This window comes from Heloderma suspectum, chromosome 2, assembly GCF_057233095.1.
Source record: "Heloderma suspectum isolate Gila_16-S chromosome 2, 16-S_ref, whole genome shotgun sequence".
Taxonomy (NCBI): domain Eukaryota; kingdom Metazoa; phylum Chordata; class Lepidosauria; order Squamata; family Helodermatidae; genus Heloderma; species Heloderma suspectum.
Genome location: NC_139459.1, coordinates 71,550,435 through 71,568,595, shown reverse-complemented (window position 1 = coordinate 71,568,595; position 18,161 = coordinate 71,550,435). Strand labels below are relative to the sequence as shown.

Sequence of the window (18,161 nt, the reverse complement as noted above, 5' to 3'; positions counted from 1 at the left end):
TTATATGCAGAGTACATCATGAGAAATGCCGGGTTGGATGAATCACAGGTCGGAATTAAGATTGCCGGGAGAATTATCAACAACCTCAGATACGCGGACGATACCACCCTAATGGCAGAAAGCGAAGAGGATCTAAAGAGCCTCTTGTTGAGGGTGAAAGAGGAGAGCGCAAAAGCTGGTTCGAAACTCAACATTAAAAAAATGATGATCATGGCATCTGGCCCCATCACTTCCTGGCATATAGAAGGGGAAGAAATGGAAGCAGTGACAGATTTTACTTTCTTGGGCTCCAAGATCACCACAGACGGTGACTGTAGCCATGAAAGTGAAAGACACTTGCTCCTTGGGAGGAAACCTATGGCAAACCTAGACAGCATAGTAAGAAGCAGAGACATCACCTTGCCGACAAAGGTCCGTCTAATCAAAGCTATCGTTTTCTCAGTAGCAATGTATGGCTGTGAGAGCTGGACTATAAGGAAGGCTGAGCAGCGAAGAATTGATGCTTTCAAACTGTGGTGCTGGAGAAGACTCTTACGAGTCCCCTGTACTGCAAGGAGATCAGATCAGTCCATCCTGAAGGAAATCAACCCTGACTGCTCATTGGAAGGACAGATACTGAAGCTGAAGCTCAAATATTTTGGCCACCTAATGCGAAGAGAAAAGTCACTGGAAAAGACCCTGATGCTGGAAAAGACTGAAGGCAAAAGGAGAAGGGGACGGCAGAGGATGAGATGGCTAGATAGCATCACAGATGCAATGAATATGGACTTGAGCACACTCCGGGAGAGAGCGCAGGACAGGAAGGCCTGGCGTGCTGTGTTCCATGGGGTTACGAAGGGTCGGACACGACTGAACGACTGAACAACAACAACACCTACCATGGTAGTCATTTTCTGCATGGGCCCTCATAGTAACCATTCTGCGATTGAACCCACAATACTTTCTCAAAATTCCAAATGGGCCCACAGGCCCAAAATGTCTGGGGACCTTACCTTACAACCTAACTGTGCTTACATCTCTAGTGTTCACTGTGCTACTTCTCCTCATTAAGAGCTTAAAACAAATAACCTGAATTTATTTGTACAAATAACGACCACTGATCAACAAATACCCATTGATCAACAAAATATAAGGTATTTTGAATGCATTCCTTCTCCCAAAAATTGTCTTCCTGTAATTATCACAAACAAATGCTCTCTGGGTTGCATTAGGCCCTTTCCCACCAAAGGGCCAGTTCAGGTTTAAAATTCTCTATGCACAATGCATCCCAATCATCTTATGTGGAGAACTTCACACATGACTGGCTTTTGTCACCAACACAATTGTGCTGTCCATAGGAAGAATTTCTGAAAAATATGCTACCGCATTCACACAAATTATTTATGAAAACTCACCACTGTAAGAAAAGGTACTGATGGGTTGTAGCTATACGTTTCTTGGTCCTTTAGAATAAGAATGTGAGCAGAATCAGTGATGATTTTCTTCAAGTTCATTAACGAATGGAAAAGCCTGTGAAGTAAATAAATACTGTAGCTCTGACAGGCTAAATCTGAGCATTCTTTGTGTTAAAGGACTAGGGGAAAAAAGAGTACCAAGTGTTGACTGACGTCAAACGGTTAATCAGACTGCTTAAGCTTAAAACAAGGAAGAGGAAAATAGAAACCAACCCCTTATAGCAGTGTGTCCAAAATAGGAACCCAGACAATCAGGAAACTTACTGAAGGACTTATGACACTCACCTAGTACCATAATCCACAACTACCCAATCTTTAGAAGTTCCTGTGATGGCATCATGATGCTGAAAAAGTCCCAGGTTTCTCCGAGCCTCTGACAGTAATTTGTAATGGTCTACTGATGGAAATGCTTTCATTTTCTCAGTCTTTTTGGACTGTACCAGAGCCATAGAATAAAGAATTTCTGCAGCCCTGGAATAAAGGGAAACATGTATTGTTTGTTTATAACATTTGTATGCTGCCTTTCAACAAAAAAAGTTCTGAAATTTCCATAGTACAACTAGACAACACTTGCAACATCAACAAGTCTAAAGTGTTATAAAAGTGTTATACAAAGAAATCAAGTTGTACATTCATTTTAATGTTACAATTACATAGTGAGGACTAGAGGTATAAATAGAACAAACTTCTATGGTTAACAAGATAACAAGTTTCAGAAGTAACAAGTATTTTGACCACTTCTGTTCCTCCCAAAAGTACAAAGCAACTCTCCCTAGTACAATTCCCATTCAGCTATTATCTATATCAAATTCTGGGTCTATGTTTTTCCTCAAGTGCATTTGATATATTGTCAACCCATCAAGTTTGATGAAGTTTGAAGCCTTCAGAGACTTTCTCCTTAAACAGTTACTTTCAGCTATATGCAAAGTCATTGTAGTAGGCCCGTTTTGCAAGAAGGGTTAAACAGGGTCCTAGGGTATTTACAAAGGGCTTATAGACACAAGTTGGGTTCATACACTTGACTATTCAGTATGCTCCTCCTCAGAAGTATGTCAGACTATGGTTCGCTCATAAAAGTTAACAAACCCTGAACTGAGACCAATATATCTTGTGGAGAAAGCAATAATAAAGAGAGGACAAAAATAATATTACCTGGCTAGCTTTTAGCTTCAGATTACCTTTTCATATCAGGGTGCATCCCAAGGTCTTACAGTAATGTGTGCCACCCATTATAGAGCTAGGTATGCATACAAGTTACTTTTAACTACTTCAAAAGAATCCACTTCAGCGTAACAGGGGACTTTTCCACCAAAACTCCCTTCCAGAGAACTCAAATTTCAAATGACACAAAATACTGAGCAAAAATATATCCCCACCATAAGATGGATGACATGAAGAAGATATGTGTGATTCACCTAGGGCAAATCACCAGTGTCTACAGGCAAGTGGCATCACCTACCATCCCTCTGCCGCCCCACCATATGCTTTCAAAAGAAGTCTCTCTGGCTCTTCAGCTACAGCAGGGGGGAGGGAGGCAGAATGGAGTGCCTGGAGTCCTAAACAGAAGCACTCAACACTGCAACATTTTGTTGCAGATCCCACTTGTTTCAACCAAAGCTTAAATGAAACTAATGGTATACTGCTCAAGTACAGTACTGCAATGTCATTAATTATGTTATAGCTATAATTATGTTCTACAGAATAAACATGAAAATCTAGAATTTGCTACTTTTACAATCTGTGAAAGCATGCTACCAGAGCCTATTGACACTGGGGCTGCTCGCACGTAACAACAGCCCATGGGTTAAATAAACCATGGGCAGTCGAGGACGAGCAGGAGAGAGCGGGCGTGCTGCCTGACGTGTGCCTGCCACTTCTACTTTTCCTCAACAATCTAGGATTGCTTCCTTCGTAGGTTGTTGAGCATGATGTCCAAAACCAGACTGCTGGGTTGTTTGGGACTAAACAACCCAGCAGTTAATTCAACAACAAACCATCAGGCCATCACACTCAACAGCCTATGAAGGAGTCAATCATGAGTTGTGGAGTAAAAGTGGAAGGGGCGGCACACTTGCTTTCTCCCACATGGGCACGACAACCCATGAGTTGTTCTCACGTGAGAACCAGGTTAAAGAAATGTAGCACTATCATTTCAGAGGTCTTTCTTATATGAATATTATGGCGTCAGAGCTCAGTCATTCAAACTGACACTACTTACCTTAAATATGACTCTAGAATCCTATCTAGGCGCTTATAGAAGGGCCGTGATGTAAAATATCCACTCCAGTAATGATGGTCTCTGTCTGCATATGTGAAGAAATCTCCACTCAGAACAGGGAAAACTGAATTACTGTTCTTTTCTTCCAAATTACCAGCTTTACGCAGAGCCTCAAAATAATCTGATAAGGTCCCAAACTGAGCCTGAAGCAAATTAAAATATGATATAATTCAACTGAAGCACTTTTATTCCATTCAAATGAAGGAGTTGTATTTTTCCTTAAAGCAAACTTTTTCTTGGCAAAAGTTTGCTGTTTCATTTCAGTACTGAAGCTCATGTATTTCCATTAGTTATTAATCATGGCTGTCAAGGGCTCCTTGGAGGGCTCTCAGTCTAATCCAGTAGCTAAGTCCAGACACAAAGGGACTCTTTTTAAAGCTTTATTCTTCTTTTACAACTTAACAGCTCTACAGGTAGCAACTAGATCTGAGCAGCAGCATCCCTATGCCCTAAGTTAGAACAGTTGGTCCCCATTTGAAAAGCAATTACTGGCAGACCCCTGAATATAAGGACTAGGGAGAATCCCTCCCCTTTTCCCTTGGATCCTCTGGGCGCAACCGTTCTTTGAGCGCCAACCGGGCGCTACGCCTCCTTTCCGCGCTCTCCATTTGGCGCCGCTCTCTGCGTCTGCACCGCGCATCTAACCAGTCTGCTATCGGTGCTGGGTCACTCCCTGGACTGCTTTCTAATCTAGGAATGTGGGTGGGAGGAATCTCTGGGAAACTGCGGGCCCTGGGAAAAAGGGGCACGCTCCTCTCCCAGAGCGACTGCTCTTCCTCCGAATCAGAACTACTCTGGGATTCTATGGGCTCAGTGTCCACCCTGACAATGGCTTATAACAAACTCTGGTTAGTTTAACAAGCCAGCTTCATATCTCACAGTTTGATGTTTGCTTCTTTTGAAACTGACCTGAGCTCGTTGCAATCCTGTGAAAGCAAAACTAAATGCTGCCCAAATCATCCATCTGGTTACATGGGAGGAGGAGAGGGAGAGAGGACATGAGCCAAGTCTCACTAGAGCTCATTCCAAATTGTGCACATTACACTAAACTATGGTTTAGCATTACTTGCAAACTGATCCACTGCAGGCCTGAGGTCTTTCATAAAGAGCTGGTTTGCACGTAATGACAAACCACAGTTTAATTAACCATGGTTTGTTGAATCATGGGTTGCCGTTACATCCAAAACAAGAACTATGGATTAACTATGGGTTGTTAACTATGACCAACCCACAAAAAGAGGCCATGGTTTGTTGTTGGGCTGTGAGTTGTGGGTTGTTTAAACCATGGATTGTCATTATGTGTGGACACAGAACTGTGGATTGTTCAAGGGTTGTTTTGCCAGGCTACAGAGGCAGCGGGCAAGAATGGGCAAAACCTCCAGCCTCTTTACATGCCTGTACTACAGTGCTGCAATGGCAGTTAGGATACAGGGAGGGAACGGATGAAAGAAGGAGGAAACAAACAACCCAGGGTTTGAGAAAACAAACCATGATTTGTTTAATCATCTGTCAGACAAACCTTGGGCCGGGCAACAAACACATTAAATAAACCATGGTTAGGGTTATGTGTGAAACAGGTCAATAGCTGTCTTAGTATGGCCGTATCTTACCTTAACATGAAATTCAGGATGAGAATTCATGTAATCAAATAGCTTCTGATAATTCTGATACTGCTGATCCCATTCTGAGCTCTCAGTGTAGCGGAAGTCATCTCCTAGCGGAGCCAACAAAACTTTGGTACGAAAAAGCTTTGACTTCTTTCTGTACTGATCTAAAATCATCCACGCCCTTAGATATAAAAATGGAATAAGGAGATAAGTCAGTGTACATTTTCCACATAACTGTCTTCCTTATCAAGTCTGCAAAATTTCACTTGATTGGGGGTGAAGTATTAAAGTTTAAAAAAACAAGAATTATGATTCCTAAGTGGATAGTATGGATTCCTAAATTTGATTCCTAAGTGGATAGTATGGATATTTTACAATCTATTGCTTCTGGTCTAATATGCAACCCAATCCTATGCATGTTTATCCACATCCAAGTTCCACTGCATTGAATGCAACCTACTCTCCAAGTGTATGTGGGACTATAGCTTTATGTTTTGACTAAACACCAATATGAGGAGCACAGATACAGCAAGAACACAGATATTATTAGCAGGAGAAAATTAGTGTTGAAGGAACACATGTTATAAAACCTGAGTCAATGAAGGAACAACATATAAAATACAAGAATATTCCTTCAACCTATTTAGATTCTGTTAGCTTGAATCCCATGTAGTTTACAAATCAGGGAAAAAACATGTAGACTACATCAATTCCTCTGTTCAACCACAACTGAAGTTGTTTATAGTTTATTGTCCATAAATATCAATATATTTTTCCCACATTCGCCAAAATCAGTAAGAATTCCTTCTTCAATGTTGTATGCAAAATTAGGTGTCCAACAAGGAAAGCTGTCCTAGACTTGTGCATTAAGAACACTCTTGAAAAATGTTGAGAGCTTCTGCAGTAGAAAAAAAGACAGAGACTCTGCTCCAGGAATGCTACAAAGACTTACGCAGGTTATTAGGTTAATAAACTCCCATGATGAGTCAGAACAGTCATAAAACAGAATAAAAACACAGTTTAAGCAGCAGAATAAAAGACTGAACAAAGTAATAAAAATCACCAACACCAATAAAAACCATCAAGTTCACACTAGTTTAGCTTACTTAGCATGCTGGAAAATCTGGGTTAAACATCCCGGCACTGAGAAGACATCAAATTCAGGCACAGGCAAGACTCCCTTGGGAGAACGTTTGCCTCACTTCAGAAGTTTGGGCCCAGACTCAGAGAATGGCCTCTGATGATGACCTTAATATTGAGGGAGGCTCATGCAGAAGATAGTGGCCCTTTATAGTTAGCATGAAAAGATTTCTCCAGACTTCCATATATTACTATTTCCTGGCCATTTTAAAATAGAAGTACACATATCAATACTTAAACAGAAAACAATAAGGACTGAACGGCAGAAGAAACACTCTCTCTCCAATGAGTAATAGCCAACTGATACCTCACAGGCAGCTTCTGGTCCCCACCTCTCCCTGTGCAAAGTGAGAGCTTGACCCAAAGGCCTCAGTACCATTGCCTCAGTGCCAAGGTATGATACCTTGCGAAGCCACCTGCAGCATCAGAAGCAACCCCTTCTGTGTCCAGCATTGGGTCCGGGCAGCACACATCCCTGGTAAGACATTTTGCTTCTAGTTCCAAGATAAATTAGCCTTTGAAGCAGCTGGGAGGAGGGAGAGGAGGAAGGCAACTACCCCCTCATGAAGGCTCCTCCACCCTCAACTGTCACCACCAACAGCCATTCCAGCAGGCTGTACTGAGGGAGAAGAGAGGGAGAAGCAGAGACATTCCACCAGCCCCGCTGAAAGACTTAATTTGTTTTCCTCTTCCCTCCCTATTCCGTTTTAATTGTGGTGTCTTTTTAGATTGTAAACCTGAGGGCAGATACTGTCTTCTTTTACTGATTATTTGTAAGGCCACTCCAGGAGCCTTTTTGGCTGAGGAGTGGGATAAAGATACTATAAATAAGATACAGCCATTCCATCAGGATGTAGTGATAAAGAGAAGGGAAACAGGGCCACCATCAGCCCTGATGAGAAGCCAGCTGCATCAGGTTTTTCCTTCCATCAACTATGACTTGGCAGTAGCCATTCCATCAGGCTGTAGAAGAGGGAGAGAAAGGAAGCAGGGTCACTTTATTGGCCCTGCTGAGAGACCAGCAACCTTTGGCTCCTTCTCTCCTAGAATGGTTTCTATTCCACATGTTCAATATAGGACCTTTGTAGCAAAGACCGAGTGCCAGGGTTTGCTTTTTTCCTCCTCCCTGGCAGCTGTGTGTGCACGCGCGGCTGAAGAGCAAGGCTTTCAACAAATAAATGCTGGCATGCACGCATGCATGCAAGACAGAGCAAGAGAAAGAGGCAAAACCAATTTTCTTCATCTGAAATGTTAGATTTCCATATTCTCCATATTTATCTTCTACGTTTGCTTCGGTTATAAAACCTCTGCTTGGCTTTTGAATTCATTGATAGCATCATGCATTTATTTACCTGTGCTGAATGTTTCCAGAATGAATGGCTTCAGGAGGAACTCTCCAGGGGCAGTTGACTCTTCCCCCAGGAAGACGCTTAAAATCAAACTGGCAGCAAATTTTAGGATCTGGTCCACAAGTGTGAGGAACATCATAGCTATAAAAAGGCATCATGTGGCAGAGAATATCCGTATTAGATCCCAAATCTAGAATTAAAACAGGCAAGATAAAGATAAAGATAAAAAGAAAGTCTCTTCTCTGTATCATAGACTGGCCTACACAGAGCCCATTTACTGGCATGTCCGTTCTTTAACCAGTTCGAGGTGCAGGTATTAGCTCAGGATATACTCTTCTGCCTGTACTTTTTCCTACAAGTGGTATGATGTCTACCACCATGACATGAAAGTCTACATGTATGATATCTGTGCCCCTTTGGGGCTTTCTTCAAGTCTGCTAGCCATCATGAGCCAAGAAATCGTCATTCTATTTCCTCACCTGACAGAATTTAATTTTTAATCAGGTTTACATACTAAATTTATTTCCTACCCCTATAATCTGAGATTACAATTGGAAGGACTTCTATAGGCAGTAGTTGTTGATTGCAGTCAATAGTTGTTTTGCAGCTATGAAGGGTGCTAACATACATTCAAATGATCTGCTGTGTCCCATCTCCCCTGTACACCTCACAAGCCTAGCAATGATACCCAATGGCCAAGAATTCACCATCTCAAAAATAATTTACTGCAACTCGCGTCTCACATGTTGCATCTCAATAAGCTCCTAACATTTCAGCTATATAGTCAAATGTTCAGACTGACTGATCACAAGAGAAATATGGTAGTGCCCAGTTAAACATACTGCAGAGAATTCCATTCAGATACAATGTCAGGAGGCCCCAGAAATGCGAAACTAAACAGGGGACCAACTAAAACAGGTTCAGAAACAAAGAATCTAAGCCCCAGAGAAATATATCTCAAAACCATCCAACCAACCTAGAAACACCATCTTACTCTAGTCACTTGACTATACTCTTTCATAAGGACTACAACCACAATGATTAAATCGTGTCTTCTTGTAATGATACATTTGGTGGCATTATGTAAACAGTTAACACAAAAACTTTGGCCAAGAAATCTATGTAGAGCTGCCACCAAACTACTCTGGGTCACAGATGGTATGACACAAGTAAAATAATCATATTTACTGCAATGTTTTAATTCTCTTCATTATGTATTTTATATTTCATGATGCGTTAGGGATCTTTGTAGTACTGCGTAATATTGGAAATCCCATGTATATTTGTAATGCAGTAAGAATGATTTCTTATTGCAGCCTTGACATTTACAAGTGCATTGATCAGAGAATTTATGACACTACTTTTCTGTGAACTTAACATGGCTATTAAATACTTTTTAAAGAACCTCAGTGGGCTTCAGTAGACGGTAGCGGAAGACAAAGTTTAAGAAGATGCTGACTTTTGATGCTGACCATCACCCAGGCACTTCCAAATGCTCTGTCTATCCCAAAATCAGTTCAGAATTTGATGCTCAAAGAGAAACTCTTGAAATCAATGGACCTAAGCACGCCTACCTCTGCCCTAGATTTAGGCATAATTATTCCACAACCGCTAAGGGCAAACAAAGAATGTCCTTCCAGTTTGCCAGTCGGAGTTTTAAAGAACCACACTACATAGAGTCAGCTTTTCAAACCTTGGGGGAGGAATCTTATGGCCCCTAGGCACCATCTGGGGAGGGGGAGGATAGGGTTTTTTGCATTCCTAGTGCTGAGGTCATTTGTAGACCTCAAATGACCTCAGAGCTGGGAAACTGAGCTCCCCGTCCCTCCCCTTGCAGCCAGCACGGAGAGAACTGCGGCAGCTGCCTCTACGAGCACACAAACACGAGCTTGGAAGGAGGGAAAGGGGACTTGCTGGTGAATGGGGAGGGGAGGGCTTACACCATATCCCCAGCAGTCCCCAAGGTCTGTCTCTCCTGCTCCCCAAAGCCCCTGTTAGACTGGTAAAAATGCCCATCTAGCTACAATACAGAGCGGGAGGCACAAGGCGCTTCCCATTCCGCACTGGATACTCGTAAGCCTCCAAGTTCGGAGGCTTATGGGTACCCAGGGTGGATCTCATAGGATTGTGCCCTAAATATGCTTTCAGTATTTTATGTGACAGGACATGGCTTAGCTCAGCCTTCCCAAACCTGATTCCCTCAGTCGTTTTGGACCAGAACTCCCAGAATTCTCAACCATTGGTCATGTGGGCTTGAGCTAATGAGAGTTGAAGTCCAAAACATCTGGAAGACACCAGATTGGGGAAGGCTGGCTGGGCTAGCTCAACATGCAATCTCTTGAAGGTCACTGTGCATTTTCAAAGTTTTGTCATTCACTGAACACTCTTGTGATTCACAACTCGGAAATATCTAAAAGACTTATAAACAAATGTCAACAAAGTTATTTTTCATTCTTGATCCCTTCCCCCATTATATAGTTTCAGTGAATATTAATTAAGTTGGTATTAACTGCTGTATCAATTTTTGTTATTTAAAAATGTGACCCACCCAGTATATTTTTCAAGAAAAAAATGAATTATGAAAACCAGGCCATAAAACCATATATTCATTTCTGTTTTAGTAGCGCTAACAGAGACCCAGTTCACATATAATGCTAACACAGGGTTTATTTCACCCATGGTTTGTTGCCCTACCCAGGGCTTGTCTCGCAGACAATCGAACAAACCATGGTGTTTTTTCTCAGTCCCTGGGTGGTTTTCCTCTTCCTTTGGACGTTCCCTCCTTGTATCCCAAATGCCTTTCTGGTGCTTGTAGTATTAACATGTAGAGTGGCTGGGTTTTTCTTTACCACTCTTGTCTGCTACCACTGTAGCCTGGCAAAACAACCCATGAACAACAAAGGTTATGGGTTCACATGTTTAAACAAGCCCAAGTTCACAGCCCAAAAACAAACCATGGATTCTTTTCTTCAGTTGTTCTTGGTTAGCAAGCCATGGTTTTTTAGTATGGCTGACTTCACACATCACAACAATCCAGAATTCAACAACCCATACCATAGATTAGTGTTACGTGCGAACCCAGCCAGAGAGTCCTGTGACACCTTACACACTGACATTTATTTATTCATTCATTCATTCATTCATTCATTTCATTTCTATACTGCCCAATAGCCAAAGCTCTCTGGGCGGTTCACAAAAATTAAAACCAAAAGCATTAGAGCACAAACTTTCTAGTTCATCAGATGAATGATACAGTGCATGTGGTTCTACAAATATTTTTGAAGTTATAAATTAATTTAGAAGACTGCCTCACAGAATAATCATTTTGTCTTTTCAATGTTCCGATCAAAGCAAAACCTTTTGGCTACAAAGTACTGTCACAATGACAGTTCTTGATATAAGGTCATGCAAAAAGTAATACATACCCCAATTCTGCCTCCAAAAAAATTCTAGTGACTTCTGGGTTGCAAGATGCTTTTTAACTGAATAATGAACTCTCTGTATAAGCATATTGGAAAATCCAGTGCGTTTCAGAAGATAAGCCATGGTTGGTGAATGCCCAAAGGGATCAATTGCCCAGCCAGATTTTGGTTTTACTCCTGATAAAGAGAATATGTGTTGAAGATTACCATACCAATACAAAACAGCTCTCCAAGTTTACTGTACAATCCTATGCATCTACTAAGAAGTAAGACCCATTGAGTTCAATGGGACTTACTCCCAATTAAGTGTGTACAGGACAGCAGCATGAAGTCTTTAAGGGTGCAATCCTATGGATGTTTAGATAGGAAAAAAAGTCCTACAACTCCCAGCATTCCCTACCTAGCATGTCATTCCCTGTCTAAACATGCATAGGACTGCTCCCCAAATTATTTATCAGCCAGCAGCTTTTGTAATTTGGCTAGCCTGTATTTAAAAACATGTACCATCAGTGGATTTGTAGAAATAAAATTCATCATTTCTAGTCTCAAAAATATCTGGCTCACCCACATAATATATTATGTAGGACTAAGGCTGGAAAACTCCATGACTTCCACTTGGCTACAACACTACAACTATAACTAATTGAAGTAGTTAAGTTCTTAAAGTAGCATTTATTTTTAGGGTACTTTCTATGTAATTTTAATTGCTTCAGTTTAAACTGTGTGACCATCACACATTGGGAATGTAGTATCCAAAGGTGTCATTCTGATACTGCAAAGCATCCATTCCATTCCAGTACTTTGATTCTGCTTGCACAATGTGCTGCAAAGGTGTTCTGCAAATCATTGCACAAGGCACTGCGCAACTCATTAGGTGATGCTTATCTAGAGCTGATAGCAATTGTGCAACTGCTACCAAAACAATGGCAACTCTTGTCATTTTTCCACTAGCATAACATTGGATATTGCCCAGAACTAACAAACCAAAGCAAGCAACACCTAGTCTAATGAAGTCATAACACCTTGCGCAGAAGAACTTGCCCAAGCAGAATCAAAGTATTGGATTGGCACATGCGCAAGGATAAGAACAGGGTTTCCACAAGCTGTAAAAGCTCTGCGCTAGCAGAATGACACCACTGGATACAACCAGTTAAGTCTGCAATCTCCTAAATGTTAAGAGATTGGTAGTTTTATATAGTAAAGAGTCATTACCCAGGTTTGCAGTGGAAGCAAATGTCAATGTGAAAACACTTGGAGAGTCTGAGTAAGTCTAAAACTGTTGTTGCAGCAAGTTCAATAGTACCTCCAAATCGGAGAAAGTAATGTGGTTACTTTACACTTTTGATTACTTGTTGATTACTTTTGTCCATAGATAACAGCAGTTTGCAGCAGTAATAATTTCTAAATGTTTTCTTGGTCATCATATATCCTACTGTTAATACTAATCATGGTTAGCTTCAAGCCAGAATGTGCAAGAGTGCTTAGAGTTGGCTTTGCAAACTTTGGTTTGAAATGTTATGGTTAACACTGTTGTAGATGTAATGCTGCACCATGATTAGCTTCAAAAAAGGAAGGAAGAGAACTTGCATGTGAGAGGACAAGAGAAACTTTGATGTCAAACACACTGTTACATGAATTAACAACTGCAACGTGCCTACAAGTCATTAATTCTGATTTGGCAATATGTAAATGAAAACAGTTAAGCCAATGAATAACAACTCATCTCTAAAATCCTGTTAATGAAATATAAAACTGGTCACCACAGAAAAGTTACATGAACCCACCTAGTGTCTTCTCTAACCATTGGTGTCCTTCAATCAGCTGGTCAATTAAAGCAAAATAATGTGGAGAGGCTTCATCAGGCATGACCCATCCCCCTGTTACAATTTCAAACTGGCCATCTTCAATTAGCCTGAAAAACACATTTAATAAATTGTTATTCATGCATGTAACTTTCTCCAAACAGTACATTATCTGTAATCTCTCTCTTTCTCTCCCTCTCTCTCTCACACACACACGATCTGTAATATCACACACAATGGGTTGTATCTAATGCTAGTCTAATGCAAGTCCCATTCATTTCAATGGAGCTACAACCCAATTTGGGAATTATCATCTTTAAATAATATTAGTAACAACTCTTTCACCCTTCAAAAGAAGCTTTTTACCCATGTGTATCATCTTTAGAAGCATATTTTACTGGAAATTATACATAGGAAGGACAAACTTCCTTAAAGCATGAAGCATGTACTCCATCTCTAACAATAACATCATTTTAATTATAAATAAGTTGATTGATGTAATAACACCTCTTTAAAACCATTAAGTCAGCTCTGGAGGCATTACACCCCCAATTCTTGAGAAATCCAAACACTGTCAGTTTCAACGTCAGAGAGGTTGAACAGCCTCTTGCCAATGGGTTCGATGCAGACTTTGTCATACTTCGAGAAGACCCACTGAAATCTATGGCAGTGAAATTAGCCATAACTAATTTAAGGCCCACTGATTTCAACAGGGCTACTCTGACAACTAAGTCTGGATCCAACCAAATTTAAAGACTGGTAACAATCCATTGAGATTGACTATTGACACAATTTTAAGCCAAATGTAAGCATGCAATTCCTAACTCATTGCCACGATACAGTTGAGCATGTTCTGATCTCTCTCCCACTGAAATCAATGGAAATTAAGAGAGCTTAACACTGGATGGATTGTGCCCCATAGTTCAAAATACAGAGAGGTCTGTCCCTGCAGCCCCAAATTAAAAAAACAAGAAAAGTGGGTCCTGGGTTATTTTGGTGTACTAACTTAACTGAGAGGGCAATTACTTGCTCTAGCTTGTCTGGAGCAAGTCATTCATTTCCCCTTGTTGAGCTGGTGGAAACTCCTTCACTCCAAACTGGAAAAAAATATTTCCTTTGGCCTCTTTCCTTTCACTTTCTCCCCCAAACCTGCCAGCAGCTTACTGTAGTCCTGCTTTTCACTCACAGTATGGCTCCTATTACCACCTTACTCAGTTTTTCCAACCATCCTCTTCAATTCCCATTCCTTAAAAAGCATGACCACTTGCTAGTTTGCACAGTGTGAGCAGCAGTATTTGTAGACCAAAAGCTGAATGAATGGCTGTAGGGGAAAATGCTACAGATCTCATCTACCTCCATTAATGTATGTGCGAACAAATCTGAAACGAATGTTTAACATTCCAGTTTGGGTAGAAATACAGCCGAAGTGTAAATATCACTTTTGCACTGTTATTTCTGACACATGAAATCCAAGCACGAAAACCCACTTTGATCTGCTATCTATGTCTTAACCAAAGCCAAAAGGCTCTAATTGCCAATCATCAGGGCATTCTTTTACATTGGCATCAGAGCATTCTTTTACATCGGCAGCAGTATCAAAGAGGACATGCTATACAACAAAAAGACAGCTTACGTTGCCAAGTACTAAATTTTATAAATTGATAATGAAACTGGATCTAGAATTGAATGCCAGGATCTCACAATTTTGTTCTGGCTCAGTAACCAGGCTCTATTTCTGGTCACCACCAGCTGTCCCCTTCTTCCAAGCCCTCCAACATGCACAGAGAACTCTGGGGACTGGTGAGTTCTTTCATTTTTCACAAAATTTTGGAGCAGCCAGAAGCAGTACAAGACACTTGCCTACTGCTTCAGCCTACTCCAAGACCACCGCCACTCTCCTGAGTTCTCTGGCACGTGCTGAAGGAGAAGGGAGGGAAAGGCATCATTTTGCTCTCAAGCATGAGCCAGCCTCTGCAGTACTTTCCTTCCTTCACAGCTTGCCCAGATGTTGGTGGAAGAAACTATGTTCCCTTTCCAAATAAGCAGAACTTTTTCAGCTATAGTGATTTTGATCATGTGAACTGGCCCATGCAGGTACCAACTTTTGAACTACTAACTGGGGAGATTCTCACTGAGTTGAATTGGATTGCTTAAGGATATCAGCATAAAGGTGTGATCAAGTTCAACACTGATTTGCTCAGCTTTCATCCAAACTATATTAAACTGTGAAGCCCAGCACTGAATATTTATGTGTCACTGCAACACTATTAGGGCTAATGTTATACTGATAACAGACACTACAAGCAAAATCTCTTTCAAAGAACTGAATGTTGATCCATGTGCTTTATGTCAGCAACACAAAATTAATTTGTTTCTCTTTGTGCAGTACCAGATTTGACACAGTAATTTTATTTTCACTTGTCATTCTATTTATACTTTCTAATTCTATGATTTAGTTGCACTGTCAATCAGCCTTGGAAACTGTCCAACGTGACTTGTGCATAGAGCTAATAAAGCCATGCAGACCTGGACCTGGTAACCATTTTAATACTAACTGGGAAAATTCCAGCCAACAACTTGCAACAAATGTCTAACAGCCTTCCCCAGCCTGGGGCTCTCCAGATCTGTTGGACTGCAGTTCCCATCATTCCCAGCCAGCATGGCCACTGCTGTCCAACACATCTGGAGGACACAAGGCTGTGGAAGGCTGGTCTGCAACATGGTTAGCAACAGCATCCTAGTTTCAGAAACAGCAATCCAACCAAGTACTTAGGATTAAAAGGAAGTATTTTGCATTCGACGCAGAATTACCTTAGTATATAGGCTAACGCTTCCATGTGCAACAATAGTTTGCTTCTATCTACTTTTGATAACATCAGCATAGCTGGTGCATTTAGACTGGGTTGGCAACTTATGGCCCTCCAGATGTTTTGGCCTACAACTCCCATCAACCCTAGCCAGCATAGCCAATGATGAGGGAACATGGGGGTTGCAGTCCAACAACATTTGGAGGGCCACACATTGCCTGCCCAATTTATATCTCCAGCAAATAACACAAATACTTCAGTGGAGCTCTAAACATGGCAGGGAAGGGGTCCAGGTCAGAGAAGGGCTAGAAGCACAGATTACCCTCAGGTGCTCGTGCTATTTGGCAATACGGGAAGTGCAAAGACAGCATCTGAAATCTTGGAAACTGCTTCAGGTTCCGATGGCAGTGTGCTCAAGTTATTTCCCTTTATTATTTACAATATTTATATACCGCTCCACCTCTAAGCAGGTTCCAGAGCAGTGAACAATAAAAGATAAAAAGAATAAAACACCACATTTTAAAAAATTAAACAGAATGCCAATAAAAACTGTCACTGGTAAATCAAGGAAGGCTTGATGTTTTCATAAACAAATAAAGATGTTTTCAGCAGGCACCAAAAACAACACAATGTTGGTGCTTGCCTGACCTACAAACTTCTACATAAAGGGAGCCATCACACTAAAAACTCTACTCTGGGTGGAGTCCGTGCCAAAGGTCCATGCAGAAAGACCAGGAGCATGCCGTCTGATGACTTGATTGACTAGGTAGGTTGATAAGGGAGAAGGCACTCTCTCAAGTAGCCCGATCCCAAGTTGTTTAGGACTTTATACACTAGTAGCAAAACCTCAAAGGTGGCCCGGTAGCAAATAGGCAGCCAGTAGAGTTCCCTCAGCAAAGGAGTAGCTCCTGACAACAGCTGAGCTGCTGCACTCTGCACTAGCTCCAGCTTCCAGACCAACCTTTTTCACTCCCTCCTCCCCACTCCTGGCTCCACTTCGATCCATGTAGTGGGAAGTAAAAAGAGGACAGTTACTGCCAGCAGGGAGATTTCGATTCAGTTATCACAGCATGGCAAACACTGCTGGGAGGAATCAGCCTAATTTAACAACTGTCTGGAGTAAGTGAACACTGACATTTGACTCTCAAAAGTTAGCCAGGTTACTACTTTGTTGCAGGTTTTTGTTTTAAGTAGTAACCAATGAATTAAATTTCATAAAATAATGGCTCTTGCTACCACTTCACATTTCTACTCCAAAGTGTTCATGCTTAAGGAATGCCACTAAACTGTACATCAAGAAATAAAGCCCGTCCGGCTTTGAATTACCGCGCTACAACTTATGAACCTACCAATATCGCATTCAACTACAGTGCATACTGATGTGATATAATACTAAACTTCCTTCAGGGCCTCTGATAGGCTGAAAGACAAGACATGCATGCAATATGGAAACAAAAATATTGAGACCTTTTCACAGCATCCTTTTTTTGACTATCTATTCCATCCCACCACTTCGAAAAATACGAGATTTCAGACCACATAAACTTCCTCCTTTTGTCTTCTTGTAGTTTAATAACCATATTATTGAGAATATGCTGTGTCTGATCTCTGAAGTAGTCATCAAATGTTTTCAGCCAACCTGTTGAACATAAGAACACCACATGTTGATCAAAATTAAATAGCATACAAAGAAGAGCAGGATTTCCCAGAAACAATTACAAGAGTTATTTGCATGACTAAAACTATACCGTGACCAGTTTTGCAGACCTGAACTGTTTTAAGTGCATGTGTATATCTTACACATTAAAAAGCAAGAACTGTGGTAGTAATACTAGCATCTCCGTTAACAGGCCAGGGGTTCACGATGCTGTAAAATTATTGAAGCTAAAAAGGAAATCACACTTGTTTTTCAATGATGAAAACATGAAACAAGAAGGCTCAGTTTGGTTCAATTGTCATTCATTACTAAACAAATGCCATGACCAACAAACGAGTATGAATGGTATTTATTTCATTACTCCATCAATATCCATTTATCAGTCTTTCAGGGGCGGGTAAGGGGCTTACTATTCTCCAGTGGCAGCAGTTTATCTCAGTGAATGAATCCTGGTGGCCACTTTATTTTCCCAGAATGCCCCGGACATAATTCCAGGTTATCGCACACACACAAAAAGGTGGCAACCTAAAATACCCCAGAATCATTCAGAGCATTCTTGGAAAACAACATGGTAACCACCAGGCACCCACTGAAACCAGCTCTGTTCCTACCAGTGCCAGAGATGGCAGCAAGAAAAGAAAAACT

The 18,161-nt window shown here is 41.1% G+C and overlaps 1 protein-coding gene across 2 annotated transcripts in view; it reads right to left on the bottom strand.

Moving 5' to 3' along the window:
* The window catches only part of MAN2A1 (mannosidase alpha class 2A member 1), a 72,836-nt gene that overhangs the window by 38,927 nt on the left and 15,748 nt on the right, over positions 1-18,161 (bottom strand). For both annotated transcript variants that reach the window (XM_084833854.1, XM_084833855.1), the window contains exons 4-11: positions 17,327-17,498; positions 13,035-13,162; positions 11,254-11,427; positions 7,832-8,018; positions 5,343-5,520; positions 3,673-3,875; positions 1,740-1,925; positions 1,395-1,509 (exon numbers count right to left, since the gene is read on the bottom strand). In XM_084833854.1, coding sequence (XP_084689980.1) covers positions 1,395-1,509; positions 1,740-1,925; positions 3,673-3,875; positions 5,343-5,520; positions 7,832-8,018; positions 11,254-11,427; positions 13,035-13,162; positions 17,327-17,498 — 1,343 coding nt within the window. The remainder of the gene's footprint in view (positions 1-1,394; positions 1,510-1,739; positions 1,926-3,672; positions 3,876-5,342; positions 5,521-7,831; positions 8,019-11,253; positions 11,428-13,034; positions 13,163-17,326; positions 17,499-18,161) is intronic.